The sequence below is a fragment of the Euprymna scolopes genome, chromosome 45 (genome assembly GCF_053919585.1).
Source record: "Euprymna scolopes isolate OS-2025 chromosome 45, ASM5391958v1, whole genome shotgun sequence".
Taxonomy (NCBI): Eukaryota; Metazoa; Mollusca; class Cephalopoda; order Sepiida; family Sepiolidae; genus Euprymna; species Euprymna scolopes.
This window is the reverse complement of record NC_136526.1, coordinates 37,196,471-37,218,393: the sequence shown is the minus strand read 5'-3', so window position 1 is coordinate 37,218,393 and position 21,923 is coordinate 37,196,471. Positions and strand designations below refer to the sequence as shown.

The 21,923-nt window shown below is 37.1% G+C and overlaps 1 protein-coding gene across 1 annotated transcript in view; it reads left to right on the top strand.

The window, feature by feature from the left end:
• The window catches only part of LOC145269449 (glyoxalase domain-containing protein 4-like), a 119,704-nt gene continuing 97,781 nt past the window's right edge, over positions 1–21,923 (top strand). Inside the window, exon 1 of the mRNA XM_080125123.1 lies at positions 1–56. Coding sequence (XP_079981249.1) covers positions 16–56 — 41 coding nt within the window. The 5' untranslated portion in view covers positions 1–15. The remainder of the gene's footprint in view (positions 57–21,923) is intronic.

Sequence of the window (21,923 nt, the reverse complement as noted above, 5' to 3'; positions counted from 1 at the left end):
CCGGTGTTAGTTGAAATGTACGCTTGTCACCACCAGGCGGCGTCGTCTGCTACAGAGTATCTATTCTTTACTTGATCCTAATTTTTGTTATGCATTAAAAGGTTCCAATTTCTAAAGTTATTTTTTATTGTTAAATTAGTAACTATTTCTTGTTAAATTTTCTCGTCATTCGCTGCATAAAAAATGTGTTAAATAAAGAATAATGGGATGTGTCCAACACTTATTTTCCCCACTATATATATGTTCGTTTTTTTGTGTATGTCCGCAAAAGGATTTTTTTTTAGGCTTCTCGAGGCCGTTGCTCATTTTTAAAACTTTTTATATCATGTCGAAATCATAATATCTACGAGTTACGAACGGGGGTCGCGTGTGTATTTAATTTGTCCGACTTTCAAAAGCTAAATATTCAACATTTTTCGATCGGCGCGTGTAGATTCACCTTTTTTGTATAATAAAAGTGAAACTACTACGAAAGTTGTTACAAGGGGAGCCTGCGGGCATCCCACTTTCCAGGCCTTGTGCCAAATATTGCCGATGTGGGCGGCAATTAAATATATACATCGTTCGCAGCACGATCGCCGGGAACGTCCAAAAGCAATCAGCTTTGATCAATGCGGTTTTCCTTATATCAGACAATTGCTATTCAATTTGGACACTCCCCTTTTAATGGGGAGCTGGTCTCCCCCCCTCCTATCATCTTGGGGAAGCCCAAACTGTCCCGCAGTAAATGAAAAAAAAACGGTCCCGCAGTGAAACAAAGTAAACAAACGCCAAAAAACTGCTCTTACATTAACATTGTTCCCGTAGCGCTGGTGTTCAGGCTCAGTCTATAGGGCTCCAGGTTGGAGCCCACATGCCACCAACCCCCAATCTTTTTTTTTTTTAAATCGCTATCGTTAAGTTTCCTTTTTGTTCTGATTTATCCCTCCCCCACAAACACGCACACCTTCAAATACCCGGGCAACGCCGGGTATCACCCCCGCCCCCTAGTATATCATAAATTAGTAATTTAAATTCTATGACGTGAAATGGTCAAGTTTCAAATCTAGAATTATTTTATTAAATGCAAGACAAAGAATACATTTCAATAAGCATATCTCCTTAACCTATAAGTTTTTGATGTTTACCCATCTCCTCAGAGGAAAAATATATTAGCAAATATTAAAAAAGGTTTATACCTAATTTGCTAAATACAATAAACATAGAAAATCAAAACTAAAAGTCTTTAAAACATACAGTATGTACTATTAATAAAAGTGCCATACAAAAAAACTCTGGAAACTTATTGAAGGCACCTTGTAATCTATAATATATATCTCGCCTGTCTGTTTAAATGTATGTATGTATGTATGTATGTATGTATGTATGTATGTATGTATGTCTGCCTAATTATTGTCAGGTCATGTCATATGCTACTGGTACCATGTAACCCAGTACTACCTGCCTCATGGTCGGGTCACCGGTGACTAAACTGGTTCCCCCACCAGACTTGTTTGGTGAGGAGGGCGGCTAGTCTCCCTGAAGGATTAAAAACAAGACCTTCCAAAGGGCGAATGAACTCTTTTTCTGGGTCAACGGCCAACTAGCACCGTGTATATTTGTGTGTGTGTATATGTGTACTGGGGTGGAGAGGGCTCCCGTAAGCCGTGGTGAAGGCAACCTTTCTATGAGAAGCAAATCTCTGATTTAAAAAAAACCATAAAGCGGAAGACCATTACCCGCATTAAACTGGTCTGCAGTTTAATTTGTTGTTGGCTATCTTGCTTTTGCTTGTTGCTGGATCTCAACATTTTGAACCGAGAGAGAGACTTAGCTATCCTACAAAGCTAAGACTCTGTAACATCATATTTGTATAGATACTCCCTCAGGCATTTGGGCTCATGGATTTTAAATGTCTGAGGGAGTGGCACTCGTCTGACAAGACGTTGCAATCATCATGTCTGCCTAAAACTTATACAACGGATATTCACAAGATTAGTATCGTTTTGAAGCTCGACCCTTCGGACAACAAATATCCAAAAAATGGTTAACAACATTAATTCCTTCATCCTCAACTCGGCATTTTTTTTTAAAGTCATCCCCTCTTTTCGATTGACTAGCGTTAATTTAAACATTTGTCGCTTCCAAATACCCGGGCAACACCGGGCACCTTGTAATAATAAATAATAGATAAAATTTATTGAATAATGCAATTTTATCAATTTCTTCTAGTGCGGCCAATTGTATGTGGCAAACTGACTTATTGCCGTTGTTTTCGCTTAATTTTTGCTATTTCAAATTAGAAAATTGATAATAATTTTTTTTTTTTTTTTGCAAAAACTTAATTCTAGCAGATCTAGTGGATCATTTTTCGTAATTTTTGGAATTTTTACTAATGTCGACATGACATATAATCATGTAATTGTGTTTTTACTTAAAGTACTGTTTTTAAATTTTTTTTTAAAATATCCAATTATAAAGCATAAGCCCTAAAATAACGCACAAGCACACGCACTAAGTTAGACTTAGCACTAGAACGGTGGTTCCAAACCTATTTTGGGGCATGCCCCACCTAGGCATTTCTAAAATCCTGATGCCTCCCCTTTGTGATATTTACGCTCCCCTTAATACAAAGATTCACTATGAAACAATTCACAGTTAATATTATTATTATTATTATTACTATGATGATGATGATGATGATGATGATGATGATGAAGAAGAAGAAGAAGAAGAAGAAGAAGAAGAAGAAGAAGAAGAAAAAAAATAACTCATTCTCAAATTGCCCTATAGTCTTTGGTATAGTAAGCCCAAGGGTGCACGTCCTGCCCATGCCCCACCAAAATATTGCCATGTCCCACCGGTGGGGCATCATGCGCCCCACGTTGGGAATGACTGCACTAGAACAAAAGAAACTGCCAAGTAATTGTCTCTTATGCAATGCCTTACTTTTTTGTTTGTTTTTGCGTTTGCTGTTGAAATTATCTAATCAGTGAGAAAGGTCAAGGACGGAAAAAACATAAGCTTGTATTTTTGGTGCGAAAAAAATGAACTTTTTTTTTTTTTTTTTTTTCTATTTCATTTAAATTTTTTCTGCTTACAAATGATGAGACGGCAAATATATACAGCTTATCAAGCAATCACTATTAGGGCAGTGCTCTTCCCCCCTTCCACCCCCTTCACTCTCCTGCTCCCTCTCTCTGCCCTTGCCCTGTCTCTCTCTTCCCCTCTCTTCCCACCTCTCAATAATACATACAAAGCGTCTCTAAAGCTTGGATACATCAGTAAAAACACAAGCTTTTATTCTACATCCATATATGTAAAAAGTAGTAGAGTTAGTGTGTGTGTGTGTGTGTGTTTCTGTGTGTGTGTGTGCGTGTGTGTGTGTGTGCAACTCTCCTACAACCCACACCACTTCACCGATTATGACCAAACCTAGTATGATGATGGTCCCCCATTGAGTGTCTCTAATGATGGCGGTCTGAACAGAGCTGAAAGAGAGAAACAGACCAAATACCAAGATCTCATGTATGATATGAAAAGAAACTGGAATCTTAAGGAGATATCAATCATACCGGTTATTATAGGTGCCACAGGGCTTATGAAGAAGAACCTGAAGTCCTACCTAACTAATATTCCCGGTGAACCAAGTGCAAAAGAGATCCAGACAATTGCACTTAAGGGAACAGTGAGGATACTAAAAAGAGCTCTCGGTTGGTTTCAATAAAAAGCAGGGCAATGTTGGCAGCTGGTTTGGTTGCCTCATACCCAGCATTACAATCTTCAAAGGAAGAAAATTAATAATAAAAAAAAAAATGATGGTCGCCCACCTAGAGATGATGCACACCATTTTTCCAAGGTTACGATCAAAGGTCAAGGTCATAACTAATGTATATATACTCTCCTACAGCCCACACCACTGGACCGAGCATGACCACACCTGACATTATGATGGTCTCCGACCTAGGGATGGTGCACGCCATTTTCCAAGGTCAAGGTTAAAAGTTAAGGTTATATTTGGCGCAGCTTTTTTTTTTTTTTTTGATTCAATTTTCCCCCCCAAACAAGGCACAGTGCCACTTTGAAGCAGGGGGCTACTATCAGTGACTTAATTAGCGGGGTCATTATGAAGGGAGATGAGTAGAAAGATGTTTGTTAACATTACACTTGAACTTCTGTATATCAGTGCAGTTGGGAAAGCAGAATCCCGGAAGGGAGTTCCAAAGACCCGCAGTTCTGGGGAAGAAACTATTGGAGTAAAAGGCTTTCTTGTACCTAGGGATCTCTACTGTAAAGAGATGAGACTTAGTAGCTTGTCGGGTTTGTCGGGGGTAGTTACGTCGGAGAGGTACAAGTGTTTGCAGTTCGTAAGAGCATTCACCATTAAAGTATTTGTAGAACAGGCAGAGGGATGCAACATGACAGTTCAGAACCTATCAGGTTGGCGACTCTCTTTTGAACCCTGTCCAGGAGAGACAAGCAGCAGATGCACCAGCCCAGATGTGACAACAGTACTCCATACATGGGCGAATGGTGGCCTTATAGAGGTATAGGATACTGTCAGGCGTAAGTAGTTTTCTAGCATGGTAGAGAGAGCCAGCCTTCCTTGCAGCAGCCTTGGCAATGCTCTCAATGTATCTATTCCAGTTCATATTCCCTGTAAACGTTAGGCTGAGGAGTTTAAAAGAAGTACTTTTCATAAACTTTTCATAAACTCCCCCACCTAAGGATGGTACACACTAAGTTAGGATTCGCCCCCATTCCTGGGGCCACCACCGTGGCGCTGGCCAACTTTGTGAATTTGAATCAAATCACCCTCATCCATTCCCATCCCCTCAACCAATCTTGATGAAATTTAGCACGATAATGGTGCCTAACATAGGCCAACATTTATTGCCATATACCTCTTAACTTTAATCTTCTAAAACAACGCACTGGCATAGTGTACGGCATAATCACGTTGACACACCGGTTCCGACTGGATCACTGACGTTAAGCAACGTTGAACCTGGTCAATACTAAATGGGTGACCATTTGGAACTTCCAGGTGCTGTATGTGCTCTCTGCTTATCTCGGCATTGTTTCCAGTCGTCCTGGTCTTCTCCTTGCAACTGGACTCAAACAGTGTCGATTTAGGAGAGGTGTGGTTAGGGATTGCTCAACCCTTGCCTCACAATTACACGTGCAGCTGCCCCTAAGGGGTATCCTTTGTCATTCAAGACTGAACGGGAAGCATGGATGAATGGAAAGATGCCACCCAAACGAAATAGAAACGAAACTGAGGAAGAAAGATTGGCAAGATTAGAAGCTAATAGAACTAAGAGTTGCTACAATTCGTTCCAATGAAAATGCTTCACATGGAGAAAGACGTCTGAATCTCAACAGAATACGTCAAAGAGAAAGAAGAGCAAGATTAACAAATTTGGAAGAAACAACACAACGTGAAGCTGACAGAACTAGACATGCTGAAAAGCAGTTACATTCATCATAAGAAGAAATTTTAGTTAAAAAATGAAGACAACGAAAGGCATCTCATTTTAACGTTCAATAAACAACTTTATTTGCTATCCTCGTCAGTAGCATTAGTAGAAGATATAAACAGGTTAGTAGCTAGAAGTGTTCTCGTGTAAAGATAGATGTAAACAAACTATATATGCCGGCTGGTTGAAGTAGAGAATAGTTCAGCGTTCCTGCGTGCACATGTTTTTATAGTAGTCGTGAAAAGAGATTCTGATGTGGAGACGAAGATTAGACTTTAGGAAGGAGAAAAAAAGCGCAACGTCTTCATTATATTTACCGATGAGACAGGGCAAAGGGTTAGTGTCTCGTGGTAAGAAAGAGTGCACGTGGAAGCAAGTAGGAGTTTGAAAGGTCGCCATGTCTAATTGTTGTGGGATACAAATCACCCCTATTTGAGTACTAAATGGAATCAACCAGTCCTATGAATAACACTGGTTTCAAAGACTAAATGGGGACATTCATACCATGTTTAACCGCATGCTACGAACACGTTCCTCTCATACCACTTTAGTGGCTCCTGTATTCTTTAGGATAAATACATATTATATTTTATACACTTTACATTACTTGTGGTTTCTTTATTTGTTACTCCTAGCACGGGTCTACAACACTAATGTCTGCTGCCAGCTGAAGCCAGTGAGAAAGAAGGTTAAGAGTTTCAGATTTTGCCTTTTATGAACTGGATTTCAAATCTCGAGTCCTGAGAATTAGTTCCTGCCTGTGATTGTAGCATGCTTCGACTGCTACAAAATCCAAGAAAGGCAAAGGGATGGTCAGAAAAGGGGGCAATGCAACGAGCAAATGAAACAAATGAGGAAACTACAAAAGACATACGCGAGGTCAGTTGAGAGAAGCAAGAAAAAGAGCAACTGAAATGAAGATGAGGAAACAACAAGAAGACGTAAACGAGGTGAGTTGAGAAAAGCTCAAAGACGAGAGAATGAATCAGAAACCGAACGGAGCTTTCATCTATCCCAAGGGCATGAGCGAGATGCTGCAAGAAGAAAGAGTATGACTTTGACCCAGAAAATTGCAATAGAAAACGACTGCTCTACAACAACAACAAAACCTCTCTCATTACAGCTGACATATGAAAAAATGGACAAAGTATGTCAACATTACTCAGCTGTGAAATTTAAAGGAGAAATCTCTGGTGGTGGCGATAGTGGTGGTGGTGGTGGTGGTGGTGGTTGCTTTGGCAAAGTTATGCTTGATAGCTTTCCACGGCTGCCTCAGTTGCAAAGTCTATGCAGTTACAACAACTGTTTTGCACTGACTTTATTTGGTCACAAAAATGCGGCAGTACATTAGGTGTATCAGAATTTTTGTAGGAATTTTTGACACCCCTAACACGAAACTGCGAATAAAATAGATAAAAAAACTCGTAATTTCTCTTTTAAAGGTGGGTTGTTTATTTTCTTTATGGATTATAACTTCCAAAATAAACTATTAAAGTTGTTTTAAAAGTAATAGAAATATTTTTTTTTTTACTTTTTAAAAAACAGTAATGAATTTTACGAACTCAATATTTTTCAATTTTTAAACTTTAAAAATCTATCAAAATTTTTCTATTGATTCTATTTTTATGATATTTTCAGAGTCAATGGGAAATTTTATGCTATTTCCAATAAACCGAATATAATATTTTAGACAAACGTTTTTTTTTTAATTCACGCCCCCCCACCCATTTTCAAGTGTCTATTAAAAAGTAAATAATTAATTTACTCACCAAAGTGTTATATATCACAAATTGAAGAGAAAAGGTCAATAAATAATATATTCAAATTTAAAACAACAAAAAAAGTAGTATTTTTAGAAATTTACCTGTAAAGTCCGAAGTTTAAAACCTTGAAAAAAAAAAAAAACATGTTGTTTTTTTTTTTTTTTTTTTTTTAATGAAACCTTGGTCCTTGCTCCTTTAATTGAAAAAAAAAATTAGGGCTTGTCTTACATTTTTCGAGGAGTTATAAGCTTGGAAAGACGGGGTGGAATTATTCACTATTTTTCACGAATTTTCTGACACACCTAGCAGTACATGGATGGAATCCTTCTTTTGAAATTCGAGGCCAGGTTTGCCACAAAATTGTGAGTCTTTTGCCACCTGAAGATGGAGCGGTAAAGTTTATTCATATCTACTTCTTGAATAGTCTGGAAGAGGAACTACGTGACAATAGACTCAATCAAGACATTCTTTTTGGGCCATACATGAAACTAAAATATACCTTTTTGGTCTTCTGACTAGGATACAAGGGTAGTATCTGTTCTGTCTAAAGATGGTATAATGATAACGTGGGGGTTCCTTTCGCGCTGTGCATCCATGCAATGGAAATATATTACAGACTCTTATAAGGATGTTGATGATAAACCATAATAGTCAGATATAGTCTGACACTACATTAACCAGATTACTTAGATAAATAGTTTTACAGTTTGAACAAAATAATATCGTGGGGTCTCCATTCACACTGGACGTCCACAGAATGCCCAACAGCAATATATTACATGTGAAAGATGCTGCTGTGGAATTTCCACAGGTCCTGCTAGTCAAGATTAATATACGTAAACTGGCCAACTTTTCTATGGGGAACTCAGCCAGGGAAAGCGGAATGCAGGGGGCCAAAAGAAACGATATAAAGACTGCCTGAGAACGTCCCTAAAAGACTTTGACATCAGCCCCCAGTCTTGGGAGAGTCGCGCTGCTGAACGTTCGGCCTGGCGTAGCGTCATCAGCCTAGGAGCCGACAGGGCAGAGAATCAGTGCATGACACACGACCAGCAGAAGCGCAAGAGGAGGAAGGAGAGAGCTGCCGGTTCACAGCCTGCCGATACCGCCTTCACGTGTCCAGAGTATGGAAGAGTCTGCCGAGCACGGTTGGCCTCATCAGCCATCTCAGAACCCACAAACCCCTGACGCCGAACTGATTGATACCTTGGTCATCGTCGACTTCGACGGACGAGCAAGAAAGAAGAAGAAGACGTAAACTGACCTTAGTGCCAAATATACGATTCAACAGCATGTGCATCATATGCAACGTCTTATGCAATGCGTTACTTTTTTGTTTTTGTGTTTGATGTTGCAATTATCTAATCAGTGAGAAAGGTCAAAGACGGATCACTTGATCTTATTCTGTGCTTGTCATTTCACTATGCGTGACTGGCTAGAATGGAACTCCAGGATACGGCATTCATTTATCGAGAAAAGTCGGACCTACTGAACAATTCTTGTTGTAGTCTAGTTTTCCTCTTGAATAAAATCTGATATTTATTTAGTTGTTGAGATGTTGTCTTCTTTATGGAAGACAAGCAGGGGTATGCAGCGTTGCCCGGGAGTGGAGGGGTTTTATGGTAAGAGTAATGAGCAAGGGAGCCCTAAAATTTTTTTTTTTTTTAATTTTAAATTTAACCCCCCACCCCATGAAAGCGAGTACCTGCGCGAGAGCAAAAAAGAAAAAAAAAATGCTGTAGCCAGGCTTGAAGAAGGAAAAGAAGGTGAAAAAAAAGCCAACTGTTTAGCCCCCACGCGCACCGCGACAAACGGCGTCAGCAGGTTTCGAAATAAGGCTAGTCGTTGCAAGGCATATGATGACTTTACAAAAATGCCAACGAAAAAAGTGACCCCCTGCTTGTAAAAAAACGGCCCAGTGAAAAAAATGTACGTTTTTGGCCAATTTTTGGATATTTGTAGGCCAATAGACTAAGTTTTCAAACGATACCAATTTGTCGAAAGTTTTAGCAAGACATACAAACAAGACATACATACACTAACAGACGTTTGAGATTTATATCATGGATATAGAAGAAGATGGCGACCCCTTTTCTAGTTGAGATGTTATCTTATTTATGGAAGACTAGCCTGGGTGCACGGCATTGCCCGGGTGTTTCGAGGTGTGTGTTTAGCAAAAGAAAAAAAAATTGTAGTAGGCAGGCAGATTTGAACACGTGGCATTTTTTTTTTTTTTTTACACAGTGATCACCACTTATCAAGGCCCGGAAGCCACTCAGGGATAAGGGTTAAAATGAAGGCAGAAAAGCAAGTGGAGGTGTGTGTAAGGGTGTTGGTTGAGCAAAAAAGACCCCCCCTAAAAAAACATAAATGGTAGTAGGTAGGCAGGCTCGAACCTGTACCGCGAAGAAGGAAAAGGATGTGAAAAAATTTTAAAAAAACGTGACGTCTTTGCTGTTGCACCCATCACCAACCCGGAAGTGACGAGGTTTTAAATTAAGGCTAGTTAATCAAAAAGAGGAGATGACTTTCGAAAATATTGGCGAAAAAAACGCCCCTTCCTTGTAGAAAAATACCCAGTTATGGTTGAAGGAATTAATGTTTTTAGCCAATTTTTCGATATTTGTCGTCTGGAGCTTCAAAACGATACTGATCTCATGAAAATCTGTCGCCTCTGTCAAAAGTTTTTGCGAGACATACATACATACATATATATATTTAAACAGACAGGTGAGATTTATATTATAGACTAGCGTGGGTGCCCAGCGTTGCCCGGGTGTTTGAAGGTGTGTGTTGAGAAAAAAAAAGACAAAAATGTGTTAATAGGCAAGCAGGCTCGAACTAGCGATGCAAAGGCGGAAAAAGAAAGTGAAAGAATACCTAACATCTTACCGCTACGCCATGATGCGACAGGAAGTGAAAAGTGTTCAAATTTAGTGATGTCAATCAAAAAGTTAACTTACACAAGAATCACGCAGGTGCAGAAATGAATGTTGGCTGAAGGCCAGTTAAGCTTTCAGCTTTCTGCCGTATTTTGTTTCCCCACGATGTTGGGGAAAACCAGCTCCCCACAAAAAGGGGGGGGTGAGGCTTTCCAAATGAATGGCAATTGACTGATATGAAAAGTTTCCTTAACATTGATCAAAGCTAATTGCGTTTCTGGAGGTCACGGCACAAAAGGTCCCTGACGGCTTTGTTTTGATGAGTTTCACTTTATTTATACACTAGCGGGGGTGCCCGGTGTTGCCCAAGATTTTTAGAGGTGTTTCAAATAAAAAAAAAGTGTTAGTAGGCAGGCAGGCTTGAACCCGTAGCCTTGAGGAGAAGACAAAAAAGAAAGTGAAAAAAAAATGAGATCTTACCGCTGCGCCAAGAGGCCAGACGAATTGAAATATATTGAAATTTAGGGATGTTAATCAAAACGTTGAGATGCAGAAAGCAGAAATGAAATTATGTATTTAAGTTTGGCTGTAGGCCAGTTAAGTATTCAGCTTTCCACTCGCCGTATTTATTTCCCATGATGTTGGGGAAAACCAGCTCCTCACAAAAAGGGAGTGTCCAAATGAATAGCAATTGTCTGATATGAGGATGTTTCCCCACAATGATCAAAACTAATTGCTTTCTGGACGTCCCCGGCATGAGAGGCCGGGAAACTGTCTTCGCTTTTTGATTAGTTTCGCATTTATATGAAAAACACGTACAAACACGTGGACAGACAAAATAGCCAGAATTTTTTAAAAGTCACTCAAATAAAAGATAGACGCGACCTCCGTTATGCAAATCGCAGATATTACAATCTAAGGAGTATATAAAAATTGTAGTAGTAATAATAGTAACCCCCCCCCCGTAGAACCTTCTGTATGCCTTTTTTCCCTTTTATATATATATATATATATATAGATAGATAGATGAACAAACACGTGAAAGGACGGAATAGAGGGAATTTTTTAAAAGTCGATCAAAATAAATGTAGAAATGACGTCCGTTCGCAAATTGGAGATATTATAATCTAGAAAGTATAAGGAAAGTTCTAAAAAATACGACCCCCCCTTCAAAAAAACCTTATATACATACAAGAAAGCGTGCGCCCGCTTTGCCTTTTATGTATATAGACTAGTGGGGGGGGTACCAGCGTTGCCCGGGTGTTTTTGGGTGTGTGCGGTCGGACAGGGGTGTTAATGAAAACCTAAGAATAATCGAAGTAAAAAAAAAAAAACAGAAAAACGAACATGAAAAATAACCCCCCCCCAAAAAAAAAACATGTGAAAAATGGCTTGAATAACCCTGCTTCAATATTAAAATTTAAAAAATCGAAAAAAAAGAAGACATCTCACACCACAATTCGAACCCAAAACCTTTAGATAATGAGCCCACGCTCTAAGCATCTGAGCTAAGACGACGTCGTCGAAATTGTGTCGCTTTTTCAAATATTTATAGTAAATCAGGTTACGACGTTGTATGACGCTTGCGTAGCAGCGAATTCGTCATGAGAGGAGGGTTTTTGCTGACACCCCACCCCCTTTAGAAAAGTGATGATTTCAAGGTGAAAAAATTAACGTTTTTGACCAATTTTTCGATATTTTTCGGGCAAAGGTTGGAAGTTTAAAATGATACCTATCTGGCGAAAATCTGTGACCCATGTTTAAAATTTTTGCGAGAATACAAACACACATACATACATACAAACAAACACACATTTTCGATTTTATATATATAGACTAGCAGGGAGGCGTGTGTGCTCTTAAATAAAAAAGAAACCGGGGGGGGGGGGGAGGTAAGATCGAACTCGAAGCCCTGAGGCGAAGTTTGAAAATAAAATGTGAAAAAAACATGAACCGTTCGGCCAGCCAGAATGAGTTACTGAAAGATGTTTGAATTTATTTAAGTAACAACAAAATTGACAGGTGCCCGGAAGTCGTAGAGCGTTATGACGACGACGACGACGTAAGCAACCAGGTTTTTTTGTTATAAGCGAAGTAAAAAAAAAAACATAAAAACGAACGTTAAAACTTAAGCGGGGGGGGGGTAATCAAAACATCGAGAAAAAAACACAGAAAAAACTAACGTAAGGCAAACGAACGATGTTAAATGTAAAAATCGAAAAAATAAAAAAGAAAACAGAAAAACGAACGTTAAACACCCCCCCCAAAAAAAACACGTGAAAAATGGCTTAAATGAGCCTGTTGGGTATGTGGTCGAGGGTGGTTAAGGGAAGTAAAACTAAAAAACCAGAAAAACGAACGTTACGTGAAAAATGGCTTAAATAACACCGGTTCAATTTTTAAATTTAAAAATTGAAAAAAAAGACATCTCACACCACGATTCGAACTCAAAATGTTTAGATAATGAACCAACGTGCTAACCAACTGAGCTAACGCGACATACATGAAATTTAGTCAGTTCTTCAACTATTTAAATTAAATCAGGTCATGACGTCATCTGATGCATGCGTAGAACCAGTCGTCGTCACAAGGGGACGGTTTTTGTTGACCACCCCTGTCGAAAATTGTCGATTTTGGGGTGAAAAAATTAATGTTTTTAGCCAATTTTTCGAGCGAAGGATGGGGCTTCAATATGATACCGAGTTTGTGAATTTTCGTCGGGTCTGTCGAAAGTTTTTAGCAGACACACAAACACACATACAAACATACATACATACACACATTTTCGCTTTTATATATATAGATGGCGACCCTTTTTCTTGTTCAATATTCTATTTCAGTCGGATGCAGCCACGTACTATTCACTATACCAAGTCACATACTTTATTCTGATTTCTTCCGCCAAAAAACCTTAAATAACCATAAACAAAACACTACGCACTTTTATAACTATTCTATCACAGGTTTTTATCAAAGAAAAAGTTTGAAACTTAGTAAAAGCTGGGTCGCTGGACACACTAATTACTAATTACTGCTAATCAGAATTGTTGAAACTGAATTTGTTCAAACATAGCTCAATCCCAGAAGTCAAGAATATTTCATCATGTATTTTGCATTATTCAAGTATATAGGGTTCAGTTAGCTTTGGTATAGTAATAGAAAAAAAAAAGTTAAAGAACATTTTTAAAGTTGGCGTTTCAATGTCGCTGCGGAGTGGGATGAGAGAAATGTTCGATTCTGCACCTGCTAGTTATCACGACATCAATCGGTAATATCTAGATCTATATCTCTCTATATATCTATATCTTTTCTCCTTGCTCTTTCTCTCTTTCTCATATATATATATATATATATATATATATATATAGAGAGAGAGAGAGAGAGAGAGAGAGAGAGAGAGAGAGAGATGTTATTTGTTTTTGTTTTTGCAATACGTTTGAATGAATTCAATTATTTACGAAAGTGCATTTTTACCTAAATGCGAGTTGGGAATAATTTCCGCTTTAACCAATTTGGTACCCCCATATAGGGAGCGCATATATATTGTTTTTAAAATATAATTATCTACTGACATGTGTTTTCAGCCCCTCTGATGAATCGTAGACGACGAAACACGTGTCAGTGGATAATTATATATATGTGTGTGTGTGTGTGTGTGTGTGTGTGTGTGTGTGTGTGTGTGTGTGTACATATATATACATCATTCGCCCTTTGGAAGGTCTTGTTTTTAATCCTTCAGGGAGACTAGCCGCCCTCCTCACCAAACAAGTCTGGTGGGGGAACCAGTTTAGTCGCTGGTGACCCGACCATGAGGCAGGTAGTACTGGGTTACATGGTACCAGTAGCATATGACATGACCTGACAAACTATGACATGACCAGCCAACTAGCACCGTGTATATTTGTGTGTGTGTGTATATGTGTATTGGGGTGGAGAGGGCTCCCATAAACCGTGGTGAAGGCAACCTTTCTAGGAGAAGCAAATCTCTGATTTAAAAAACCATAAAGCGGAAGACCAGTACCCGCATTAAGCTGGTCTGCAATTTAACTTGTTGCTGGCTATCTTGCTCTTGCTTGTTGCTGGATCTCAACATTTTGAACCAAGAGAGAGACTTAGCTGTCGTACAAAGCTAAGACTCTGTAACATCATATTTGTATAGATACTCCCTCAGACATTTTGGCTCATGGATTTTAAATGTCTGAGGGAGTGGCACCCGTCTGACAAGACGTTGCAATCATCATATATACATATATATATATATATATACATATATATGCATATATATACATATATATATACATATATATAAACATATACATATATATACATATACATATATATATATACATATACATATATATATATAGAGAGAGTAAGTTATAAAATATATATGGCGATTAAGTTACACTGAATATTCCATGTTTCATCCACTCTAGGACTCTTCAGGCTTATGCGCAAATTTTATGGGTGTCTGTCATTTTTATATACGCACCTTCTATTGAGATTTTAGTTAGCCAATCAGCTTTCTAGTATCCACCGCGCCCTTCCTATCAGCCAATGAACATGCATTTATCGGACAATGGCCTATTTGGCCTCTGATTGACCTGTTCCTTTGTGTGTGCTCTATTTAGCCTGGATATCTAGTTTCTTGACCTGTTTTAAATCTAGGTTAGGGTTTTTTTTATGTTAGTTTATATATAAATATATATATGTGTACATACATATATGCACATATACATACATATATCTGTGATCGTTTATGGATATTCATGTGTATTTAATTTATTATTTGTTTATTTTCTATTGTTTTTGTTAGTTTTAAAACAATTTTGTATCGCTATCCTAGAGTAAAGTTTATCTTGTGAACACAGTTGTTTGCTATTTCTCTTCTACAGTTTAATAGATGTTGGGGTTCTTTAAAGTACGTGATAGCAAATTTTTCATGAACGCATAATCTACATGGGTCGTCTAGGTCTCTACACGTGGTAGCTTGTCTTATTATTTTCCATTCGACTACCGGCGAATGTCCGCTTTCCTTGAGTTCCCAGTATTTATTTGCTAGCATTGTTTTCATACGGTGTTTTTTATTATTGAATGTACTTTTGTGGTCATAATATCGAGTTTTGAAATCTAAGGAAGTCATACCTACCTAATATTTCTTGTTATTCAGGGTTCCTCTCACAAATATTGTGGCCTGGTAAACTAGGCTTTTGGTTAGACATTTATTTTGAAGTGGGAAAAATGTCTACAGTTGCATTTATCTTGTTTGTTATTAGTATTTTTATTTCTAGTATGGTTGTTCTTGTCCGGGGTTTGTTTATTATTTTTATTATTTTTATTATTATTATTATTATTATTATTATTATTATTATTATTATTATTATTATTTCTGCTAGTGTTAGTTTTATTTTTGTCATGGTGTCTACTTTTTTTATTGTTTATTTTGTTTTTGTTTATATTGTTTTCATTTAGTATTTTGTTATTATGTGCTTTAATTATCATCTCTAAATTTTAGCAGCAGGTGTAGGATAACTTTAAGGTATTTTTATTGAAAATTTTGAGTAAGGGGTTGGTTGCGGTAAAGTGTTTTTCAATAAGATCTAGAAATTTCTTGCCAAGTTTTGTTTTTAACATTTGATTCTATGGGGCCGTATACCAAATTATAATTCTTTTTCTTCTATTTTTAATTTTATCATAGTTATTGGTGTTTTGTTGCTTATATTTGATATCGACATTTTTGTATCCACTATTTTTTATGGCTGTTTCATAGATATTGGTTGACCTGTTAAATGCATTTTCATCGCTTGAGTTATTACTGAGTCTACTTACGATCGAGTTAGGAATCTGTTTTATAATTGATGGTGGGTGATTGGACTTAGGGTTTACATATATTGGAGTAGCGTTATCTTTTAAGTAGGGTTCATATGTGTTTTTATCTAAATTTAACGTGACGTCCAGGAAGTTTGTTATTTTTATGTTTGCTGATACGTCTGCTTTTAGGTCTAATTTTTTCATTTCCTTGTGTATGATTTTCTTAAAGTTATCTCCCTTGACTTTGTTGGAGTCTTTTATTATAGCTAGTCCATTATCTCTATATAGGCCGATATCCGTAGTATCAAATATGCTTGTGAGGGTATATAGAATGAATAACTCCACAAGATCTGATGCCTCTGCAGAATCCCTGGCACCCATCGCCAAATCAAACGAATTTGTCATTTTAGTTTTTATCCATTGGTTATTGTTATTTATAAGAACTGATTCGAGGGATAGAAGTTGTTGCGGACCAGGATATAAATACCCTAAATTCGCTACAAGAAAAAATAATGAAAAACATTTGTTTGGGGGAGAAAGAAAATGGGAAAAGATTCATTTTAGTGATGAATCTAAATTCCAACTTTTCGGATCAGACAAAAGTCCACGTGTCAAAAGAAAAAAAAATGGAGAAAGACTGTCCCTTAAATGCGTTAAAAGTACAGTAAATTTTGGAGTGGGGGCAGTATAATGGTATGGGGCATGCTTTCTTCAAAAGGAACTGGCCCCCTTGTGTGCACAGAGAATTGATTAGAGAACATGTGGTTCCTAATCTTTCTGATTCTGATATCTTTATGCAAGACAACACACCGTGCCATAAAGCAAAAATAATTTTAGAAGAGCTAAATAGATCCAATATTTGCATTATGGATTGGCCAGCTCAGACCTGAATCCAATTGAAAATGTTTGAAAAATTATTAGTGTTAAGATCACAGAAAACACCCCCTAAAATCTTGATGATTTATGGGAATGTATAAAAATATCCTGGAATAATATCTCACCTATAACATGTGAACGATTAGTTCTGTCTTACAGCAAAAGATGCCATAGTGTGATTGAAAACAAGAGGCTTTTCACTAAATAATGAAAGGATTCTGTATTTTTTCGTTAATAATTTCCACCGTTCCTTAACTCTTGGACGCCTGTAATTTAATTAAATTTAAAAAAAAAACTAATATGTATTCAAAATAAAAAAAATAAAACATTTTTTTTTATTTTATTTAACTACCATTATTAAACATGGGGAAATCCAGAAATTTTTTTCTTTTTTCTTTTTCATAGATAAAGTTAGAAGTCATTCAAAAAAAAAAAAAAAATCAACCGCTCCTTAACTTTTGAACGCTACTATATATATATATATATATATATATATATATATATATATATATATATATATATATATATATATATATGTGTGTATGTATATATGTATGTGTGTGTGTCTCTGTGTGTGTGTATATGTATGTGTATATATATATACATGCATATGTTTACATGTGCCTGTATACAGATGCACAGATGTTTTTTTATCTATATAATAAACACGTCAGAGTAAAACATTGAAGATAAGACATTGTTCCTGGCATATCACAGATGTACAGATAAAGGGATTATTATTACAAATGCTAAAGACTTTCCCAACTGTTCTTTTAGATAATGGAAATCCTCAAAAACGACCTCCTTCCCAGCTTTCATTCGGACTTTGGTCTCCACAATTTTTTTTTTTTTTAAATCTTAGAAAGACACCATTCACTTTGAATAAACCAACTTTTTGTGTCGGTAGTGGGGAAAGAAAATGAAACACAGTGATGTAGAATTTTATAATGAAGCAAGGGTTGTCCAATCACCAACTGTGTCAAAGTACTTATGCATTAATTTGAAAATCCTGCTGAGACATCTTCCAAAAATGACATAATTTTTCTTAAAATTATAGTACCAATAGTGAGGAAGAAAAGAAACCTAGTAATGTTGAAATATATGGTGAAGCAAGGGTTGCCTAATCATTAACCAAGACAATGTATTTATATATTAATTTGGAAATCCTAATGATCCATCTTCTAAAAATGACTTCATTTTTCTTAAAATTATGGTGGCCTTGGTGGGAAGAGAAATTATTTAACATGTTGTACAATACCTGTCGAGAGTATGTTAAATTGTTTCATATATATGCATATAAATTACCCGTCCTATATATGTTGCACATTACCCGTCCTAGAGAAGGTAAAATTCTTTCATATACATGCTGTAAATTACCTATCCTAGGGAAGCTACACTTATTTCATATATGTGTAATACCCGTCCTAGGGTAGGTAAAATATTCTTTTGCTCAAGATAGCAAATGATAAATAGCCATAAAAAATTCCTCTATCCTAAGAATAATAGGTATGTTCAAAAATACTTCATATTTCTCATTGTTTTATATGGTCCCGAGCAACGCTGGGTAGCCCTGCTGGGCGAATGTTAATTTAATAGCATAATCTACACTGATACACATTAGTTCCACAGATCACCAAAGTTAGGTGACGTTGGGCCTGTTTCATACCAAATGGGTGACCATTTGGGAATACCAAGTGCTGTATGTGCTCATCTCAGCATTGTGTCCAGTTATCCTGGATTTTTCCTTGCCATTGGAATCAAGCAGTGCTGATTCGAGAGAGGTGTGGCTGGAGATTGTGCAACCCTTGCTTCACAATTACATGTGCAGTTTCCTTTGCATGGAGTATCAATTATCTCTCAAAACTGAATAGAGACCACAACATATTTCAAACATGATTTGATTTTAAAATATCTCATGCATTTAATAGCAAAATTACACTGGTTCCTGTTAGATCCCAAAGTTAAGCAAAGTTGAGATGGGTCAGTACTTAATGGGTGACCATTTAGCAATACCAAGTGCTGTATGTGCTCTCCCCACTTATCTCGGCATTGTTTCCAGTCGTCCTGGATTTTTATTTTTCACTGGAATCAAGCGGTGCCGATTTGGGAAAGGTTTGGTTGGTGATTGTGCAACCCTTGCTTTATGCAAATTACAATAAGTCTCTTATTGGAGAACAAATCAAGCCAAATATTTTGCAATTTCTTGATGGAGAATTACTCAGGATTAAAACAGAAGATGGAATTCACGAAAACATCATCTAAGAAGTCATCCGATGCCTCCGTTCAATCGCAAAAAGCAAAGGATACCTTCTGTAGGGGCAGCTGCGTGTGTAATTGTGAGGAAAGGGTTGCGCAATTCCCAACAACACTTCTCCTAAATCGACACTGTTTGAGTCTAGTCGCAAGGAGAAGTGCAGGATGACTGGGAACAATGCCGAGATAAGCAGAGAGGACATACCACATGGTCACCCATTTAGTACTGACCAGGTTCAAAATAGACTTCGTAGCCTCGTAGGAGATTTCCTTTTCTCTTCACTGCAACCTCTATCTCACAGAAGAGATGTTGCGAGTTGTCTCAGATGTATCGTTATTTTCATGGAAAGTGTTCGACTGAGCTTCAGTCTATGGTCCCCCCCTTGCCAAACTTTCACAAGAAACACTCGTCTAGCTGAAACCACTATCAATAATTCTCCCCCACTCTTTATCTGTGCCTAAACCTAAACGTAGATTCCATGAACAAAGCTTCTTTCTTAGAACTGCACGCCTGTGGAATTGTCTTCCGTTTTCCTGCTTTCCGGCTGACTACAATATGGTTGTCTTCAAGTCTAACGTAAGCAAGTTCTTGATGAGCCGTTCCATATAAGTTAACAAATTTTCCGAATTTCCATTACTAATGATTAGTATATTGTCCAATTTCTACTGTACACTCTTTAACCCTTATCCTCGAGTGACCTCTTGGCCTTGATAATGTGGTGATGCCTGTGTAAAAAAAAAAAAAAAATGTTGCTTAACTTCGGTGATTCAGTGGGAAACAGTGTGTCAACGTGATTATGCTGTCATAGAAGTCATCCAATGGCTTACAAAAAGTAAATGACAGATGGACTGGAGGCTATCCGTCAAGTGTAGATTTGGAAAACATTTTACTGTTTCTGTTGGTATTATCAGATATTGTCACGTGATGTGTAGAAAACAAAGAAAGAAAAAAAGAATAACACTGGAATTAACAGAACATGGGAAGACAACTCTGCCACTGCAGAAAATATGAAAAAGATCAAATCACAAGACACATTGTCATATGGTAAGCAAAACAAAATAATGAATTCAGAAGGCATATATTCACAAAAATATTTTTTCTATATAATTATAAAACTCAAATGACCTTGTAACGATGTATGTAACCCACTTTCCAGTTTACGACATCTGGTTCCGCATGCGCGCATGCATTGCGCACTGAAATATTAACGTTATTATTTCGAAATTATTATTTGACATGGGAAGAGTGGGGTTTAAAATAACTTAAACGTAATACAGGAATGAACGCTGTAAAAAAAAAAACAAAAAAAGCAGATATATCAAAATTTGAATTTTTTTTTTGTTTTACATAGGCATCACCACTTATCAAGGCCAAGAGGCCACTCGAGGATAAGGGTTAAACAGTGTACAGTAGAAATTGGACACTAATCGTTAGTAATGGAAATTCAGTAAATTTGTTAACAAGTGGGATGGCTCATATAGATAGAGAATTGCATCAGCAGTGAGATATCTACTGGATCGATAGAAGATCCCACCATTTTTCCAGCAGCCTTGGCAAAAGATTTGATGTACCTGTTCCATTTAAGATCAGTAGTAAAGGTAAAGCACAGAACCTTGTCAAAACATGAGGCCTCCTCAAGACGAGAGCCATTCATTTCAACTGATGCCAGATGGGGATCAGAACGTTGATGATGTAAAGAGAGAAACTTGGTTTTAGATGCATTAAAAGTAACCAGCCACTCCTTTCCCCATTGTACTTGATCAGAGGAGAGAGAATCGGAGAGAACTTGGTCGTTTACTGACTTAGATGTGCTACCATAGATGGTATTTAAGTTGGCCGCTATTGATATAAAAACAAGAGTGTCAAGAAAAAGAATGGAAGGTTAGATTCCAACATTTGGTCTGTTGCAATATTTTTGATATAATTATAGGGTATAATTTTAAAAAGAATTGTAAGGTTCTACTTATAGATACTGGCTTTGAGTCATGTTTTGCTAGCAACCAATCAGAAACAAGAATTGCTCCATAAAAATATTAAATGTCTTAGAATTCCCACGCATAATTTTTTCGTGTTCACACAAGAAAGACCATTTGCTCTTTGCCTGCAAAATTTTAAATTCTGAGGCTTATACAGGACAGCTACCCACTGAAAACACTTCATCTCCAAGACTTCTACAGAATAGCTACGTATCGGACACTCTCCTAAAATTAAATAAGGCTTTCAATTAAGAATGGTCATTGGGGCAAGAGGAAATGTAGGGAGAACTTATTTTAAGGTTACTTGTATTGTAACGACCCAGAATTAAGAAAATCGATTAAAGATATTCAGGAAACAGCAAATAAAGAATCTTATTGAACTGGAAGGAGAGGTGACTTTTTGGATATTGAAAGAAGAGATGAAGAATATAGTGATGACGCCATAGGTAAGGTAGTATCTGACGTCACAATGCAATCCAAATCAGGGTATCTATAAAAGGAGAGGCGACAGATCGTCTTTTTAATATGGTTGTCTTCACGTCCAACGTAAGAGATGTTGCGAGTTCGTCTCTGATGTATCGTTATTTTCATGGAAAGTGTTCGACTGAGCTTCAGTCTATGGTCCCCCCCTCGCCAAACTTTTTTAAATATTTAAAAATATACCCTTTTAAGCAATAACAATATTACTTAATTATCCAATCGAAAATAGTAATATATCCAAAAATTACGAAAATTCATTAAGTAGAACAATTGCTATTATGTTTTTAGTATAACAAATCCATCTATTATATATAAACATGTTGACCGCCGTTACGATGTGATCTAAAATATGCTTTACAAGTTATATCCCCTGTTTTTGCAATCCTCATGGTCTATTCTACGATAAATGCAATTTTCCTTAA